Below are 18659 nucleotides of genomic sequence, written 5' to 3' on the forward strand. Positions count from 1 at the left end.
AGTGCATACGCTTAGCCCTTGCATATTTTCCGGCTGCCTCGCTGCGTGGCCGATAGGCGCTGTGCGCGTTGCCAATTGTGTGGATTGGACGCAGGTCCGGCTGAACCGCTTCAAGGTGCGCCTCACGGCGCGCCCCGACGCGTCGTCCGAGCCGGCCGAAGACGAGCCGGCCACGCCGTCCTCCTCGGCGAGCGACGACGTGGACCCGCTGGTGTCCGTCGACGCGGCGCGGGTGCGCTACGAGCCGACGACGCTGACCAGCCTGGTGACGCTGCACGCGGCTCAGGGCAAGTCGGTGGTGCGCACCCTCACCATCACCACGTCGGTGCCTCGCGCGCTCGAGCCCTCGGAGCTCGTCTCCAACGGGATCCTCGAGGGTTCCGAGGGGCCGCCTGCTGCTCTCACCGTGGCGCCCAGCGACGGGGTGGACGAGCAGACGCCGCCGCTCGTCGTCTCCAGGTATATACGGCCACTGCCCGCACGGCCGAGCACTTCCCGCTTTGCGAGGGCTGCTTGTCACGGAAATTCTTTGTCATTCTAAATGTTCGTTTCCCCATTTCACCGTCACATGCTACCGTACCCACATGATCGAGGTGTGATGACGACGTCGTCTTCTGCTAGATGAAAGGTGTGGCGTTGGGGCGATAAGCAACGGTCTAAATCAGGGCTCTTATAAAACGTCACCATGCGGTCCGGAATGTTAACTACTGTGCCGTATTCTTTCAGGAAATCCATTCCAGTAATCATATCTTTACAGCACACACGAAGAACGATGAAAGTTGCCTCTAAAGAAGAATCCGGGATGCTAATTCTAGCAGTACATGTTCCAATATGCATCAGTAATTACCCGCCTGCCGTCCTTATGTGGGGTCCCGCCCATGGCGTCTTTACTTTCTTCAGACGGAGGACGAGTTCCTGACTCATTATACAGAAGTCGGCACCAGTATCGACTAACGCTGTCACTGGCTGTCCATCCACCAAAACATCAATGTCGGCGCTCACAATTTCTTCGGTGTCGGGGTTTATCAGTTTTCTGTCGTTCTGCGGCGAGAGTGTCGGGGGCTTTTTATTGTCTTGCGGTGGACCGGCAACCTTACCCCCAGAGGTCGCTGCCTTCAGTTTCCCCGGCGTGGGCTGGGTGACCTTCGTCCTCCGAGGTCAGCAAAAGTACGTCCAGTAGGGGAAGGCATCTGACGTGGAGAGGTTGGAGAGCGCGACCGATGGCCGAAATCAGACTGAACATGCGGCTCAGATTCGTCATTCGGGTGCGCTATTGGAGGTCCCTCAAAAGCAGTTTCGTCGCGGCGTAGCATAGAGTCGTCATTTGCACGTCGACCATAGGACCACAGACGAAAAAGTCGAAATGATGTGTCGCGATGCTAGCAATGACGCGAAATGTGGCCGGCGCCTCCGCAGTGAAAACAGAGTGGGCGCCTACCGGCGGTGCGCTATGCGTCGGTTCTCCAAAATTGCGGCCGTCCCGTAGTGTCGTTTTACGACGTTGAACAAGGCGCCGTGAACGGCGGCTGGTGGTATGACTGTAGCTGCGTGATGGGTGCGCGCCTCGCAGCCTCCTCTTGCGGCGGCGACCATGGAGCGACTGTGGGAGGCTGGTGGTACGGCGGTGTGGTTGTAACGGGTGATGGACATCGGACAGCGGCTGCGTAGGTCATGGGACGCTGGTGATCTTGAAGATCGGCTGCCGGTAACGCCTGCCTGATTTCGTCACGCACCATTCCGGCGATTGACGCTGCGGGTCTATCCACTGTCAGCGTCAGAATCTTTTGAATTTCTTCTCTGACGAGTTCTCTTATAAATTCCCGCAAGGGGTTCTGATACTCGCCAGTCACTGCGGCGGCATTGATTGTGGTGCTGGTGGACAGTCGATCGTACTGTCTGCATCTCTGATGAAGGGCCCGCTCAATAGCCGTAGCCTCTTTGATAAAGTCAGCGACGGTGACTGGTGGATTCCGCACAAGTCCCGCGAACAACTGCTCTTTTACACCTCGCATGAGGTAGCGCAACTTTCTTTCCTCAGTCATGTTCGGGTCGGCTCTATGAAAGAGGCGGGTCATGTTCTCGGCGATCATTGTGACCGACTCATTAGGTAGTTGTACCCGTACCTCCATCCTCCACTGGGTACGGTCGCGTGGGTCGGGACTCGCAAAAGTATCTGTGATTTTCTGACGAAAGTCATTCCATGTCGTTAGGCGGTTTACGTACCTAGTACGGCCGCTGTAGTAAAGGGCGAAATAGGCGTGGGAGAGCTTTTGCTGCTGAGTGCACTGATTATTCTGTGCGACGCGTTCATATTTGTCAAGCCACTCTTCAATGTCGTCGAAGACTGCTCCGCGATAGCGATCGGGAAACAGAGGATGCAGAACGGTTACTTGCTGTGGACTGGAAAACCGGCTGCTTTGGGGTGCTTGCGTTGGGCTGGTTTCGGCCATTGCGAGATATGTGGAGCTCCTAGAGAGAAGTGGTTACGGGGCAAGACCTAGCAGGCGAAGATTAAAGCGATGCACGGGTGTTGTAACTGGTGGTAACGCGTCCGCGCTAGAGGTACGGCTCCCAGAAGGACTCCCGAGCATCAGGCGCGGTCAGTACCCAGCACCTCCACCAGTGTCGCAGTACAACGCGGACAGTAGACAGGGAGACGTTCAAGAGCCGCAGGACAACTTGTTCAAATACAAAACAGGCCAGAGGCACGTCTTCTTCGTCCTCGCCGAAATCCTACTGACCCACTAGACGAAGTCCGTTATTGTCCCTATCATCGTTGTAGTCTGCATAGAAGAATAGACGCGTCAATATGTAAAGTTTGCCAGGGACATTAAGGTGCACTGATTCCGGGTAAAAGTGTACTACATATCTCGAACAAGTAACGATACGCATGAACACACATACAGAACGACAAAGGTTCTACGCGGCACTTACTCAAATAGCTACTTCAAGAGTATTTAGAGCATTAATTTTAGGGAGCACATGTTGCAGCGGTGGGCACCTATGTATCTGGTTAAATAATCAAAGCTTTGCGCGTAAGATTCCTAAAGCCTACTGTCTTCGTATATATGTGCGACGACTTCGCACATAACTGTTAGTCCAACATATTGAACAACACTACATTTTATATCAATTTTGCATAACACCGTCACAATCACTGCATAGTAGGTTCTGACCAGACGCGGTAGTAGTGGCTTAGTAGTTACTTAATAAAAAGTGAAACGTAGCCTTTCTCGCTAGTAAAGGCAGCACTTACCAGCTTTACTAGCCACTGGCTTGTACAGAACTAGTGAGAAGGTCGTAAAATATATAGTTATCTAGTAAACTCGTGCATTTACTAGCTATTTAATCAATACATTTTTAAGAGTGTATCGGAAGTCGGAGAGCCGGTCAAAGCTCCATGTTAACGCGATATTTCGCGAATTGAGCAAATGTCTCTCAAAACCTGCGTTTCAATTGCGTATATTTCATATTTTCTTCGAACACAATTCAATTAAAAGCGCTTGTATCACAAGACTATAGCGCACAAATACAACGAGGACTACTAGCAAATTGGTAGATTTACGGACGGAACGCTGACACGAAATCATATTCTTAAAGCTGAAGTTCAACTTTCGTTTATTCGTTATTTAAGATAAATTATTCAAATATTTGAACGTGTTTTCGCAAGCACGCACGCGCGAACACGCAAGCTTACCCACACAACGACCAGGCACTCCCCCGCTCACACGCACGCAATGTTTGCGAATGGATACATAATAGAAACGAGTAATGCTGCCAACGAAGCTCGTCACTTTCATCGGCGTTTCTTATCCGTCCTGAAGATCCATGTTTCGTGTCAACAAATCACCCAGCCTAAAGGAAACATATTGCCTCAAAGAGCAGTGCATTTTGATTCTGTGTTTCCTATATTTAAGCCAGCAATACTGCCCTGTTCTAAACCACTGGTTCATTTCTATTATACATAACACCCACCACTTCAGGCAGGGTGACTACGTCCTCCTTTATAGCTGGATGGAAACCTTTCAGACACCTTGAGATTGCATTTAACAGTGGGCGCTATCCTTTGGATTACCGTTGATATTGCGTTTGTCATTGTTTTCGATTTCATAACTGTCATATCTGACATCTCCATCTCGCATATCCAGTAGGCGTTTCTGCCTCCCTAACATTACCCTTTGCCTCTTCACTGTCCACGCCGCTAAAGCAATATTTACTGGTTAAATTCCAGGTTATCTTTATTAGCTATGAGTCGCCGTTATTCCTATATAGTAGGTACCTAAATACCATAACCACGTTTATATTTCTTTTTTTTTTCACATACCTCAGCCCAGAATAGAACCAGAGTTTGCTCTGGGTCTCCCGTAATATAAGAAGGAAGCCCAGGCCATGTTTACTCTATCATTTTCTGGATGTTTCCCCATCTTGGTAAAACATTACTTGTACAACCCAACACAGGAAGAATCAGAGCGCTTTGTTCAGTTGATTTCTTCTGGGTGCTATGTTGCATTGTAGAAATTTGCTTTTGACAATATGTGTTTCCTCTAGTTGCGCCCCGCTTGCAGTTTTTTTCTGCTGCGCACCAAGAGAAAGCCCTCCCACAGCTGCAACAAATTAATGTCTGCTTCACTTCGCCCTTCGATTCTAAACGCTACCTCGATTCTCAATATTGCCACGCTGTAGTGACTGTCGAACGCGCCTGCCTAACCGCCTAAAGCACTAGTTAAAATAATGTATGGAAATAATCATAAGTATAAATGATTAAAAGAAAATCAGCATATTAAACATTGCCAAAAATCTGTTCCCTCACATTAGTAATTTCTTTTAATGATTACTACTTGAAATTTACTAAGAATATATACATAAACAGTCTGTTCTCGCAGTTGCCACAAGCACCGTTAAGAGAACTGTCGAAATTGATCATTGTTTTCGTGACATATCACTTGACACAATAAAATCTATCGTCGTGTAACTGTCGGCTATCCGCGCTTGATTGCATTTATGTTGGTGTAATGAAAAACAATATTGACATTGTCACGTTGTCGTGACGGGGAAGGATTAGAATTTCGCACAGCGGCGAGTCACAAGGCTAACTCATTGTTGGACGAAGTTGTGCTCACATGAACTCGTGTAGAACGACAGGGACGAGCGCATACGTCCATCGTCCAAACCCGGTCTACGAGTCAGACGCGTCAGCTATTTGTGCATGACTCGAAGAAAGTTCCAGCGTAATCACTGATGCCCGCGTACCTTCCAGAAACACTATTCACCTATTGCATACAATCTCATAAGACAAGGTTCGGAGACAACGTAGGCAACTGATGGAATCAATGGTAATGTTCGAGGAAGTCACGATGCATGTATAAGCAGCGCTGTGGTATAAGGTGTTAGCGGGAAAAATGGCGTCCTAGGTAAAAGGAAAAAACAGCTACGCGTGTGCATTGCAGTGAAGGGGGAATAACGAGACAAAACTGCGAGTGGCGTAAACAAACTCAATATTGGCCAGGCAAGAAAAGCAAGTAGTACTGAGACATGACGAAAGCAACGAGCTGAGTCGTCGAAACCCAATCGGCGGGTCAAATGCGTCGGCTATTTATACCTTTGTACGTCAGTGATCGTATGTTCCAGCCTAATCCCCAGTGCTCACGTACTTTCGAGAATGTAGTTATACAGCAGTATTCTCATCGCGTACAGAGTCTAATGAGACGAGATTCTTACGCTGTAGCTTTGGTGCCAACATTCGAGAAAGTTCCAACACCCGAAGGCGCGTCTTCCGCCGAAACATTATGTCGCAAGAGTCGCCGGAAAGAATAAACAATGTTTGAGTGTCAGTATGTACGCAAGTGAATATGTGCACCATTACTCATGTCCATGCTTATTACAACCTCACGCTTGTGTTTTAATACATTAGCATTTTTACGGTACTTGACGCACTTTCCGGGGCTATATATGTTTGTAGGTTACCGTTTATGTATCCATGTATGTATCCATGTGTCTAACAGTTTTCCCGCCTACCTAGTTGATTGGTAGCGGCGAAATGGCCAGTGGTAGTGGGGCATGTAGTGGAATGGGTAACCCATCGGGGGATGCTGTGCTGAGGTAACCGGGTTCGACACCAACCTTGGGACCAGCTTGGGCCACTGAGTATGCCGCAAATTTGTACATGCGTGCCGTTCTTCAACGAACTTGTTAGACGCCAACGTGGGACACGGAGACGCGGGACTGTCTAGGTGCCGCTGTTCGAACAAACTCTTCGACGCCGACTTGGAGCACTGGGTGTGCGCTACTCGGTCTGTGCCAGTTTCCAAAGAGCCTCTTTGATGTCAGCTTGGCTTACCGGGTATGTACCAGTAGGTGTGTGCCGCTCTTCTATGAACGTCTTTGACTCCGACTTGGGTATGTGCGTCACACCGGGAATGTGCCGTTCTATAACGACAAAAAAGATCCCTTAACTTTCTCACATGCTGCACGGAATTGAATCCAGCTCACAAGGGATCCTCAATGACAGCAACCCGGCGCATTAGTAGGCTGCGCCGCAAATGCACTGGATATGCGCAGCTTTTCAATGAACGGCTTTCATGCCAGTGCCTTAGCGAGCCGCGCCACAAATGCACTAGGTATGTGCGGCTCTTCGATTAACGTCTCTCCCACTTAGGTTTCTGAGTATGTGCCACTGAGTGTGCAGCAAGCTCGAAAACAATGCGCCTTTTTCATCATGTTCGTGTGATGCCCTCTGCCGTACGCCGCTGGAAACGTTTTCAAAGGGTGCCGGGGCTTTCGCCAGTAGATTTGTGTACCTGTGCCCATGTTCAATGGGCGTCGGTTGTGCGTTTTGTGGGCTGCGATCAATTATTAATGGCTTCTGCGAGGAAGCTTGTCGTTCTTGGATGCCATGTAGCACTCACCGACAACAGGCTGAGCAGTACCGAGTACTCTGTTGTGCTAACAGTGCGGCGGAGAAAGGCATGCCGAGTTCCGTCTGCCGACGCGGTTGCTGTGGAGCTTGCTGTCGTTGATGTCCGTTTTTGCACTTCGCTTTTTGTAATCTTTTTACTCATTTGTTAGACATTTCATTGTGAATAAAACACCGCTAGACACAAGGCGGAGGGAGACGAACACACAGGGCAGTACTAGCACGTGCATTTTTACTGAAACACACCATGGCTTTTATAGACGATTTTATAGGAGATTTTAGAGAAGACCCGAGAACCATTATTAACCAGGATGAAGTACGACCAACCAAAAAATTTAAGACAGCACAATCTTCTAGGAAGATTAAAAACGACCGCATACACGTGGAAGTGAAAAAGCTGAAAGTGAGCAACACAAAATGAAACGAATAACAGATAAACGTGAGCAACATTTTAGCTTTGCGCGTGCGACAACGAATTATTAGATAAAACTGTGCTCGGCATAAGTGCTCACTATAGTTGTCTCGCGAAAACGGGGATGCCATTGCTGACAACGTTGGTATAACTGAGCGAGACGGTCATGTTGCAGTACCGAATGTACCGTCTCATGTTTCCCGTTAGACGCAGATGCAAACAGTGCATCTCTGGAATTAAGAAATGTGTCAGCATAGCAAAACGTACAGGCCCACCCATCTGCGCAGCGAATGCGACCAGCATCCTAGGGGGTACGTGAAAATAGGGAACATCCTTTCGTCTTTTTGTTCTCCGTCAACAGCCAAGTTGCAAAATGGATGGATGGATGTTACGAGCGTTCCCTTTGGAACGGGGCGCTGGCTTGCGCCACCAAGCTCTTGCTATTATACTGCATATTGCCCTACCTAGGTTATAAACAATTAAAAAAAAAGAAGAAACACTAGGAACTCCCACAACCAAATTTTCTGATCCCCTATTGCGAACTGTGCTTTTGTATGTCTCCGTTTTTTGTCGTTTCCGTACTTTTATTCCACCAAACCTCCAATCTACTCTTACTAATCCCTATTGCGGACATGTTTACTTTTCCACTGCTCTCGCTGAACCCAAGGGCTTCAAGGAGGCCAGTGCTGCCAAAATCGACCGCTGGGTAGACGTCTTCACATTCTAATAAAACATGCTCCATAGTTTCCCTAGCTTTACCGCAGCGAGCACAAGCTTCTTCTTTCTTCTTATATCATGCTCTATAGGTGCGTGTTCTAAGGCATCCCGATCTCGCTTCGAAAAGTAATGAGCTTCCATTTGAGTTATCATAAATTGTTTCTTTCCTGATTTACCTTTTTCCTTCTTAAGTAGTTACTCAAAACAAGATCCGTTGCAGCACCATCTGTACGTGCGTACAGGAAGCAGCCAGCAGCCGTCATTGTGCAAGAGTAGTGTGCATTCAGCCCGTTTGGTACGCGTGATCCCCACCTCAGCGTACTGAGTCGATGTTTGTGGCGAATCTATCCCTTTTCGTGCTGCTGTCGGGCGACTGTGATCTGGCGCCATGTCAGTAAACTGCTGTGTGCCACTGTGCACGCAATTTGGCGGCTTTTACAAGTCTGGACAAAAAGTAAGTACCGTCTTACTTCGTCGCACTTCCGTCGTGTGCTTGTGTCAGACAATGGCTTGTTTATGTTGGTAAACATGTTTTGACTTATTTTTATCGCTAGACATGTGACTGATTAATCTATAAGTGATCTCGACACGGTTTAGCGATGAAATTAATGCGTAAATGCCTTTAAACTTGAAACCGCTTACGGTTTCTGGGATGCGACATGATGTTTACCGGACGCTGTCACACGGTTTTGACGACTTGTCTCGCTAAGCACAGGGCTATATCGTTATGTTACACTGTAAAAGAAAGGCTTTTAGACCGTGCTGTGGGCGTATAACATTCTTGAAGGGCGGAGGCCGTTCGTGGTTTTGCCGTGTGGTGTGGTCAAGTTAGACAACTAAATGTGTATCGACCGACGATGTCAGACATCTTTGCATTTTGCCTGACGGCTGGATTACGGTGCACGCGCACTGTTAGTCGTATCTTGTGTGCATGTCAATCGATATTTCGCGCTGTATTTTACTATAACGTTATTGTACGTGCCTTCGCCGACAAGAAATTTGATTCCCGTCTGTTGTCGCAAAGCCATGCGCATATAAAGAGCTGAAATGAGAAATGCGCTGTGGCGCAGCTATGCGTTTAGACCGTGGTTACGGATATTTACCGAATGTTTGAAGCCATCACCGTGTTGTACTGCATCGCCAGTTTCTTGTTTTAAGAGATCAATGTTGAGATATGTTCCAATCAAAAAAGCATTTTTAATATCAACTTCTTTTACAGATGTCATACCACAAATTCCCAAAAAACCAATACATATACAAAAAGTTAATTGCAGCCAACAGGGGAGACGAAGGCCCACTCTTCACAGTTTCGAAGGCCAGCAGGGTCTACTCTCTCCATCTTTTTTTTTTTTAGAGTGACTTTATTGCTAATGTTGCTAATGGTTACCGACACTTCCATATTTACTCTCATCCATATTTTTATTGAAGCAGCTAAAGTCGTCAAGGAAGCCACCAGATCAACGGGCACCGCTTCAGAAAGTTGCATTTTCAGAATGGAAGCGGATTGTTAAAGGGCCCCTGAAACGGTTCGGCCAAATTTTGTAGACGCGTAGGGTACAGCTTAAGTAGAACATTCGCACCACAATTTAAGTGAAGCATTACGTATTAATGGAGCTACAAGCGACTAGAAGTTACCCTCCTCCCCAGCCATGCTTTTCCTCCTCAACTCGTTCGCCGAGCGAGCGGGGCTAAGCTCCGCCTTTACTGGTCCTGCGTCACGATGCGACGTCACATCGTCCACTTCCGGTTGTTTGGAGCCCGGCCCCGCCCGCGCGAAACCTCTCCGCTAGCCGCTTGGCCATCGACCCCAAGCGAGAGCTATCGAAGCAGCGTGCGTTGCGAGCATTCTGTCATAGCTCCGAACGTGTCTGGTATTCCGGTAACCACAGGCAAGCTGGTCATTTTGGGCGAATGACTGAAGGCATAAACTGAAGCTGATGAAGGAACTTTGGCGCAGACGTACGTGAGTGGCCTGATCGGTCTGCACGGTCCAGACACTTGTTGGCGCAGCGCTTCACCGGCTAAACAAAGCGCTAATATTGCTCTAACCAAGTGTTAAACATTTTAAACATTGATAAAAACAACGTGTTGATGATTACACTCCTGCGAGAAATACGCACCAGCAGCAAAGAATACGCTTCGTTGTTGCTACTGCGTATGGTTGAGCTCCATGCCACCAGGTGGCTGCACCGTGCAGGCATTCACATTTTGCCTTCTGCTCATCTCATGGCTCATCCCGTTAAGGCACAGTCAAGCGGCCAGACCCTGTCCCCTTGCGCTTGCGTTTGCCCTAATACCGGACTCGCGAAACGCTATTGCGTTAGTAATCTTCCAGTGTAAAGTGACGGCCACAAACGCGGGAGTCCTGGCGCCGATCGGATAGCGGCAGCCCGATGCGCAGCAGCCAGTTCGCTCGTACGCTGCCTTGCAGAGGGACACGATGGCGCAGCTTGACATATTGCCAGTCGCTACGTTTGCAGTCCACAAGGCAACAAAGTCGAATCATAGTGCTCGCGAAAAGACTGAGACCGACTCTGACCGCAGAGCTCTTGTCAAAATGGAGTACGTTGTAACACAAGCAGACGACACTTGCTCTGTGCCGGAAGTGCTTAAGTGTACTGAAAAATTGTTCTTGTGCATTCACTTTATGTTACTTTCTTTTCATAAAAACAAATTAACTAACATTCCCACTATTACGAAGATCATTTGTTTACCATAAAGTTGGAAAAATTATCGATCACGCGCCCTGGTCAGCCAATCAGATAGCTCGCCCCACTGACGTAATATGGGTTATTTGCATCATGTGGGTAGGGGCGGCTTAAAATTCCGCCGAGCAGTGCGCTGCGATCGGCAGCGATGTGCATTTTTAAAACCTTATAATAAATTACACGCTTTACGCAGAGCACTTAGATGTGTCAATTAATGATCAGAAGGACCTACTCTAACGACTCAGTACGTTTGTAGAAAATCGTCTAAAGCGTTTCAGGGTCCCTTTATTGCTCAAGGCGTTCTCAGTACAGGACAAAAGGTAGAAACCCGTATCAATAATAACCGAGCAGATGACAAGGAATACTCAGAAGATGGGCGCCACAAGGATACATTCAATGAAGGCACTGATGTCTTCAGTGTTGAAGATATGGGCTCCACTTTGCTTCCAGGCAAACTGCACTGTCACCAGCAGAGCCAGCCTCTAGAAGTATTTGTGCACGCAGAGAAAATATTTCTGTCCTAGAGCAGGAGCTGGCTGCAAGCAATGCAAACGAAGCAGGTACACAGGCTGAAAATCAACACCTGAAGCTTCAAATAAGTTCGTTAGGAGAAACTACTACTCTTCTAGAAAATAAACACGCTGCAAGCAAAGCAACCTAAGCAGGAAATCAGTGCCTGAAGGTGCAAATGAAAGCACAAAATAATAAATTAAGGACGCCTCGTTCAGAGCTTGTCGTTGTACAGAAAAATAATAAAAGGCTGGAAGAATTGCGTCTTTTTTTAATTGAGAAATTCAAGGACAGCAGTGATGACATTGAGTTTGACACTTGACTGCCCAGCTACAAGCACTTTTCTTCTCGCATGCTCCTCCTTGAATTTGGGGCACATGGTGAAAACATTGTACTCAAGCCCATGAGGAGTAGGGTACGAAATGTTGAATATAGTGGCCGGTGACACAAGATTGGTGTGGAGAGCCAACTCTTTCTGTGCGTGTTAAAGTTCCACTTTGCTTATTTCACCGACACCTCGACCACTTGTTCAGCGTCTCAGTCAGCACGGCGTCAAGAATTTTTTGTTGCAATGTCCACCACATCTCAGCACAATGCGTTGGCGAGCTAGTTGGTGCGCATCCATAAATACTTCGTTTAGCGCAATACAACGTAATGAACGTAATAGCGTTGTATTGCGCTAAACGAAGTATTTATGGACTACATCTATTCGCAGGTAACAGAAATATCAACATAATTATCACAATGCGCTAATGATGCTGCCATGCCATCTGCTTTCAAAGAGAAATATTCATCAACACTTGTCATCTCGGATGCCACTGATATTAGATGTGATGTGCCAACATCTTTCGTGTTGAAATCACAGGTCTATTTCTCGTACATGTCTGCCCATACGTTCAAAGCACTCCTAGGCATCTTCCCTCATGGAGTACTTACTTTCGTTTCTGAACTATTTACTGGGTGCAGATCTGAGAGATATTGTGTGGTGAAGTGTGTATTTTTAGACCTGAAGTTTGACGCAGGTGACTCAGTCATGGCTGACAAGGGATTTAAAATAAATGACCTGCTAAAGAAAAGTAAAGTTATGCTGAACATTCCAGCTTTCCGCATGCATGGATAATTTACTCCCGCAGAACTGGAGGAACCTCGGGAAATCGCAGCAATCAGGATACATGTGGAGAGGAATATCAAGAAAATCAAGGGTTACATTTTTGACCCATTCATTCCAATCTCCCGCGTGCCCTTGGTGAATCAAATGTGGGCTGGTGTGAATTCCTGACAAACTTCCAGCCATCATATCTAAAAGAAGATATAAATTGATACGAACTCCAGTGTCCCTTATTAGACGCTTAATTAGACGCGATAGATACAGTTGCCCAAACGTTTACGTGCCTTGGGTGACGTTGGTCTTCAGAGCACACAGGTTGACGTAGGATTCCACGCGAAAATTGTCGATTCATTCGTAGCTTCGTCTTGCTCCTGACCTTTTTGCATAAAATTCGTGTACGCTCCCACCTGACAGCGGAGGTAGCGCGGTAAGGTCGTCCTTCCATCCAGTGATGGAAAAAATTATCGACCCTGAATAACGCGACATTGTTGGGGGTGATTGCAGAAACCCGGAACACAGGAACTGCTGCAAAGACGATTGTTCACGTTAAAATAAAGCTTGGCTATCGCTCTAATATGTATATCGCATTGGCACGACCGCAGCGTTTTTTTTACAGTGTTTTCATGCACGATGGCGGTGCTGCACACTCCATAGCTTTTTACTGTGTTGCTGCCAATTATGCACCTCGCCTATTGTGCGCTGTCCCCCTACTTTCGCAGCGCGGACCACCTAACCAAAGACACCACCGCAGCTATGGGAACTGCGACGTACAGATGTTAGCACAGCGCTGTGTCGCCACTTGCAGCTTATTGTAGATGATTAGTTGATTGCAGCCGTTATTAGTTGATTAGTTGCTGCTTATTGCAGAAGAGTAGTTGATTTCAAATCGCTAACGCCAGAACTGTACTATTGAAGCAGTTTCCTTCGTCCTAACTGCTTATGTTTAAGTTCAACTCCAGCGGTGGGGGTGCACGAACTCGACGGGGTCAGGCCTAGCCCAGCCTTCGCTAAACAGAATCAACATTGGCCTAAACTCGATGTGCACGGCTTCAGAGGTCTAAAGTTTCTGCATTTCAACTTTGAAGGCGTATTTCGACTCATTTTTAGCGCGAGTAATTATATATACAAGCGAATGCGTTTCGGCTATCGCGTCGTCAGCTTAGCGGTCGATCGAGTGAGGCTCGGTCGAGCGATCATGGTCGGCACGCTGATTTCATCGGTGCCGTCGACAAGAAAGCCGGTCACGCTACGACAACTCGCACCCATCGGTTGCGTCGGCGGTGGTCTATTATGATAAAATGATCTCAGTGACATGCCGTGCTGAATAGTCGGCCAATTGTTGGCGCCAGCGTCTTGTTGGTCTCGTATCCACCCAGTGTTACCGGGTCTTAAACGAGTACGTGAAGTCAGGCACGCGCTGCCGCCACCAACAAGAGAGGGCCGACCCTGCAAGAAGGCTTCGTCAGCAACGTGACGTTCTTGAAGTGTAGCCCGCAGGACCCGACGAAATCACGTTGAAAATTTTAAAATGTACTGTCGGATAATTATCTAGTATTCTCTCCAAAATTTTGAACAGTCCTTACAGCGCTCAGTTCTACCCGGCGATTAGAAAGATGGTAAAGTGGTTCCCGTTCACAAGTCAGGTCCTACACATTCAGCCAAAAACTACCGCCCTATCTCATTAACCAGTATTTCTTGCAAAATTCTGGAGCCTATCATTTATTCACAACTAGTTAATTTCATAAAAACAAATTCATTTTGAACCCTTGTCAGCACGGCATTAGTAAGCACTTTTCATGTGAAACTCGGCTATATGATATTATACACCGCAGTACAACTTTTTACGGCGCGTTTCTAAGGCAACACCTCATTCAGTGAAGGCGCTTTTGTCCGGCTTTGAACCACCGAACTCGTAGCGGAGTTTATTATCCATCTCGTCGTACGTCCGGCGTAAGCCATCCGCACCCCTACGTGGATATCTAAAAAAAAGTGGTGTCATCTTTCGGCTTCCTATCGGTGCGTTTTTCTTTGCAATATTTGACTGATGTGTCACGTAAGAAACTGTACAAGGACCTTGTGGATGTGTTATTTCCTGTGCCATTGTACCGTGAATTATACTGTGCAGGCAAAGGAAAAGATGTGTTGAAACGCTTTAAATAATGCTAGTTGCGCCAGGGGTTCAAACCTTTTTTTAAGCTGCACACAGGAACCTTACCTATTAAAACATGGTTAGAAGAAAAGGGTTTATTTGTTCCGTGGGGTACTCATTGTTTGCTATGCAAAAAAAAACAGAGACAATTGAGCATGTGTTTTTAGATCGCCGGGGTGGACTGTTCTTCTAGGACATCTTACAGAGAACCTTGAAAAAAGAGTTGCCATTAAGTCCGCATGGAATCCGTTATCTCACGGTCGAAAACGACGGTGGTGTGCGTTTCGATCTGGTTATGCTCCTGGGCCTGCACAGTATATGGCGAATTCAAACTGCTGTACACACTGCGGATATTGACGCTAGAGCAGTTCACGAATATTTTTGCGAATCGGCGTCCCATATTGTCCAAGCGCAGAAGGTGCAGTCGGATGTACCAGAGCGGCTTCCCAGATTAGAAATGTTGTTGCAGATGCCGAAATACTGATGGCTTGTAGTCAGCAAACACCTGACGGTTCTCGGTACTATTCTCTTGTTAATCTGTTCTTCTGTTCTCGTAAACTCTCTGAAAAGTGGGGCAAAAAAGTACTCGTGGCGGAGTGGTAGCGTCTCCGTCTCACACTACGGAGACCCTGGTTCGATTCCCACCCAGCCCATATTGCAATTTGTTTTTTATTTATGAAGTGCCTTCCGGGATTTTGTGCTCACGGCCAACGCCGCCGACACCGACGCCAACGACACCGGCTTTTCTTCGACACGAGCTTTTAACTCTGTCGCGTTATTATCTGTTCAACATCAACCAGTACTAACTCGACCAAATGTCGATCCTTCTAATATCTCTGGACAGCAAGGCGAAAATTTAGGTCTGAAATTTAGCGTTAAGAAATAAGGCGTTATGGTATTCAATGAAAACAGTCAACAGACAGTATCAATACAGGGCCACGAACTGTGTCGCGTAAAAGAATATTAAGTAGCTTGATATATGGATAAACGAAGGCAATATATATATATATATATATATATATATGGAAACGCACGAAAAAAGAATGACGGCTAAGGGAAAGAGCAGTGCGGTCATAATGAAACACAGAGCGTTATGAACATGCATATTGTTGCGCCCACAAAAGGCATTACTTTGAAGCCGGGTAGAGTTAGAAGCGATGGCCTTGATCAGCTGAGCGCCTGTCGAGATTCAGCCAGCCAGCCACACGTCGTCTTCCTCGTTCACCACTCTTCGGTGCCCCCGCATACTGTTTGTTGAGGCGTGAACCCACTATGCACCTAAGAGCGTAACATTTCCCTCCGCGCAGACGAAGCCCGCCGGGCAAGTCAAACAGGCTGTCGAGAAATAAAGGGCTTTAAACGGGCGACATGCGAAAGTTCAGTCTGCTGACCGTCGGCCATTTCATGTGAGACGTGCTATGCGGTAGATTAATTCGCTGATGCGCTCCGTAATAACATAGGGTCCAACATAGTGGGCCAGCAGTTTTTCACATAGTCCACGTTTCCTGGTTGGTTTCCAGAGCAACACTAAATCACCAGGGTCATATATCACGTGTCGGCGTCGGCGGTCGCAGCGTGCCTTCGAGCGGTCTTGTGAAACAAGAGTGCGTAAAGAAGCAAGTCGTCGGGCTTCTTCAGCAAGACAGGCTGTCTCTGATGTACAAAGATTATCGTGGCTAGAAAACGGGAAGATAGTGTCCAGTGTATAACGAGGCGGACGAGCGTAAAGAAGAAAGAAGGGACTGTAGCCCGTAACTTCATGCTTTGAGGTGTTAAATGCGTACGTAATGAAAGGTAGCACGCTGTCCCAGTTCTTATGATCTGACTTGACATACATAGACAGCATGTTAGTAAGAGTTCTGTTCGTGCGTTCCGTAAGGCCATTTGTTTGGGGATGATACGGAGTGGAATGTCGAAACCTTGAAGCACATAGACGAAGCATTTCTTCGACCACGTCTGCAGTGAACTGCCGCCCACGATCGCTGATGATGACTCTGGGAGGTCCATGTCGGAGAATGACAAAACACATCAGAAAAATACACACTTCGGTTGCAGTAGCCGATGGTATTGCAGCTGTCTCACAGTAGCGTGTCAAGTGATCGGCACACACGATAATCCAGCGATTCCCATCGGATGAACGCGGGAAAGGACCGAGGAGGTCGATGCCAACTTGCTCAAAGGGGGTGCTGGGGGGTGGCACTGGATGGAGTTGACCAGGAGGAGCACTCGTCGGACGCTTATAACGTTGACACTCGCTGCAGCTGGACACATACTGGGCGGTCGTCTGGCGCATTTTAGGCCAGTAGAACCTTTCTTGAAGGCGGTAGAGAGTTCGCGCAGAACCCAAATGTCCAGATGTTGGATCGTCATGCATAACGCGCAAGACAGAGACACGGAGACTCTCCGGGACCACCAGAAGATATCGTGGGCCTGTAGTAGAATAGTTCTTTTTGTAAAGAACCCCATCACGAACACAGAAACGAGTGGATGGTGCTGATTGCTTTGCAGTAATGAGCAGTGGTTCTAAAGTTCTGTCTTTTTGTTGCTCGACCTTGAAGGTATTTATATCAGGAAACCCCGGCTCCAGTGATGCAATATAGCAGTCGAAGTTGTCCGCATCGCAGTCTGTCGTTGGAAGCGGCATGCGCGAGAGGCAGTCAGCGTCGGCGTGTCGGCGGCCGCTTTTATAAGAAACTGTAAAGTTATATTCCTGTAAACGGAGTGTCCAACGCGGAAGCCGGCCCGACGGATCACGGAGATTGACCAGCCAGCAGAGAGAATGATGGTCTGTCACCACAGTGAAGGGGCGCCCGTACAGGTACGACCGGAAGCGCTGTACTGCGAAAATAACTGCAAGACATTCTTGCTCTGTAACGGTGTAGTTACGCTCGGACTTACTTAAAGAACGACTCGCATAGGCGACGACGTGTTCTTTGGTGTCGACGCGTTGAATAAGGACAGCGCCGATGCCAATACCGCTAGCGTCCGTATGAACTTCTGTGGGAGCCGCATGGTCGAAGTGTCGGAGAATGCGGTGAGACGTCAGACGAGACTTCAGCTCACGAAAACTAGCTTCACATTCAGGAGTCCATTCAAAGGGAACGCCCTTCTGGAGGAGGCATGTCAGCGGATACGCGATGTTGGCAAATCCACGAATAAACCGGCGGAAGTACGAGCAAAGCCCTAGGAAACTGCGTAGCTCTTTTACATGGCGAGGTTGCTTGAAGGCTTCCACCGTAGCAGTCTTCGCTGGATCAGGTCGTATACCGTCCTTATCCACGAGGTGTCCCAGAACGAGTGTTTGGCGCTCTCCAAAATGGCACTTCTTCGAGTTGAGGACCCAACCCGCTTTGTCCAAGCAGTCTAGCACAAGATCGAGACGTGCGTTGTGCTCACTGAACGTGCGCCCGAAAATCACTACATCATCTAGATAGCACATGCATACTTCCCACTTCAAACCACGCAGGATGTTGTCCATGAAGCGCTCGAAAGTTGCAGGCGCATTACAGAGCCCGAACGGCATCACATTAAATTCAAGAACTCCATCTGGTGTTACAAATGCCGTTTTCTCCTTGTCTGCCTCGTGCATAGGAATCTGCCATTACCCCGACCTCAAGTCAACAGACGAAAAGTAAGACGCTGATGAGAGGCAGTCGATAGCATCATCAATACGCGGAAGTGGATATACGTCCTTTTTAGTGATGGTGTTGAGGCGGCGGTAGTCAACGCAAAATCGCCATGAACCATCTTTCTTTCTAACCAGGATCACTGGCGCTGCCCACGGACTACAGGATTCTTGGATTACATTCTTGTTTAGCATTTCGTGGACTTGGTCATTGATCACCTTGCGTTCCGATGGTGAGGCTCTGTATGGTTTCTGTCGCAGCGGTTGGGCAGATCCCGTATCTATGCGATGGTATATACGAGGAGGAAACAATGGTGGTCCCTCTTGCTGGAAGAAGTCAAACAGTCGGGCATGTTTTAGCAGAATATTCGCCACTTCGTGACGCTGCTTAGTGCTGAGCGACTTGTTTACCATAGTCAGAAGTGAGGAGTGCGCCACATGGCAGACATTAGCGAAATGGCGCTCATCCGCAGAATCAAGGGCCTCTGTAAGAATGGCGAGCGATAGCACGTGATCT

At 47.8% G+C, this 18659-nt stretch overlaps 1 protein-coding gene across 2 annotated transcripts in view; it reads left to right on the plus strand.

Moving 5' to 3' along the window:
• Positions 1-18659, plus strand: part of LOC139057684 (uncharacterized) — a 504738-nt gene that overhangs the window by 428302 nt on the left and 57777 nt on the right. For both annotated transcript variants that reach the window (XM_070536400.1, XM_070536401.1), the window contains exon 6: positions 95-459. In XM_070536400.1, coding sequence (XP_070392501.1) covers positions 95-459 — 365 coding nt within the window. The remainder of the gene's footprint in view (positions 1-94; positions 460-18659) is intronic.

Source organism: Dermacentor albipictus, chromosome 3, assembly GCF_038994185.2.
Source record: "Dermacentor albipictus isolate Rhodes 1998 colony chromosome 3, USDA_Dalb.pri_finalv2, whole genome shotgun sequence".
Classification (NCBI taxonomy): domain Eukaryota; kingdom Metazoa; phylum Arthropoda; class Arachnida; order Ixodida; family Ixodidae; genus Dermacentor; species Dermacentor albipictus.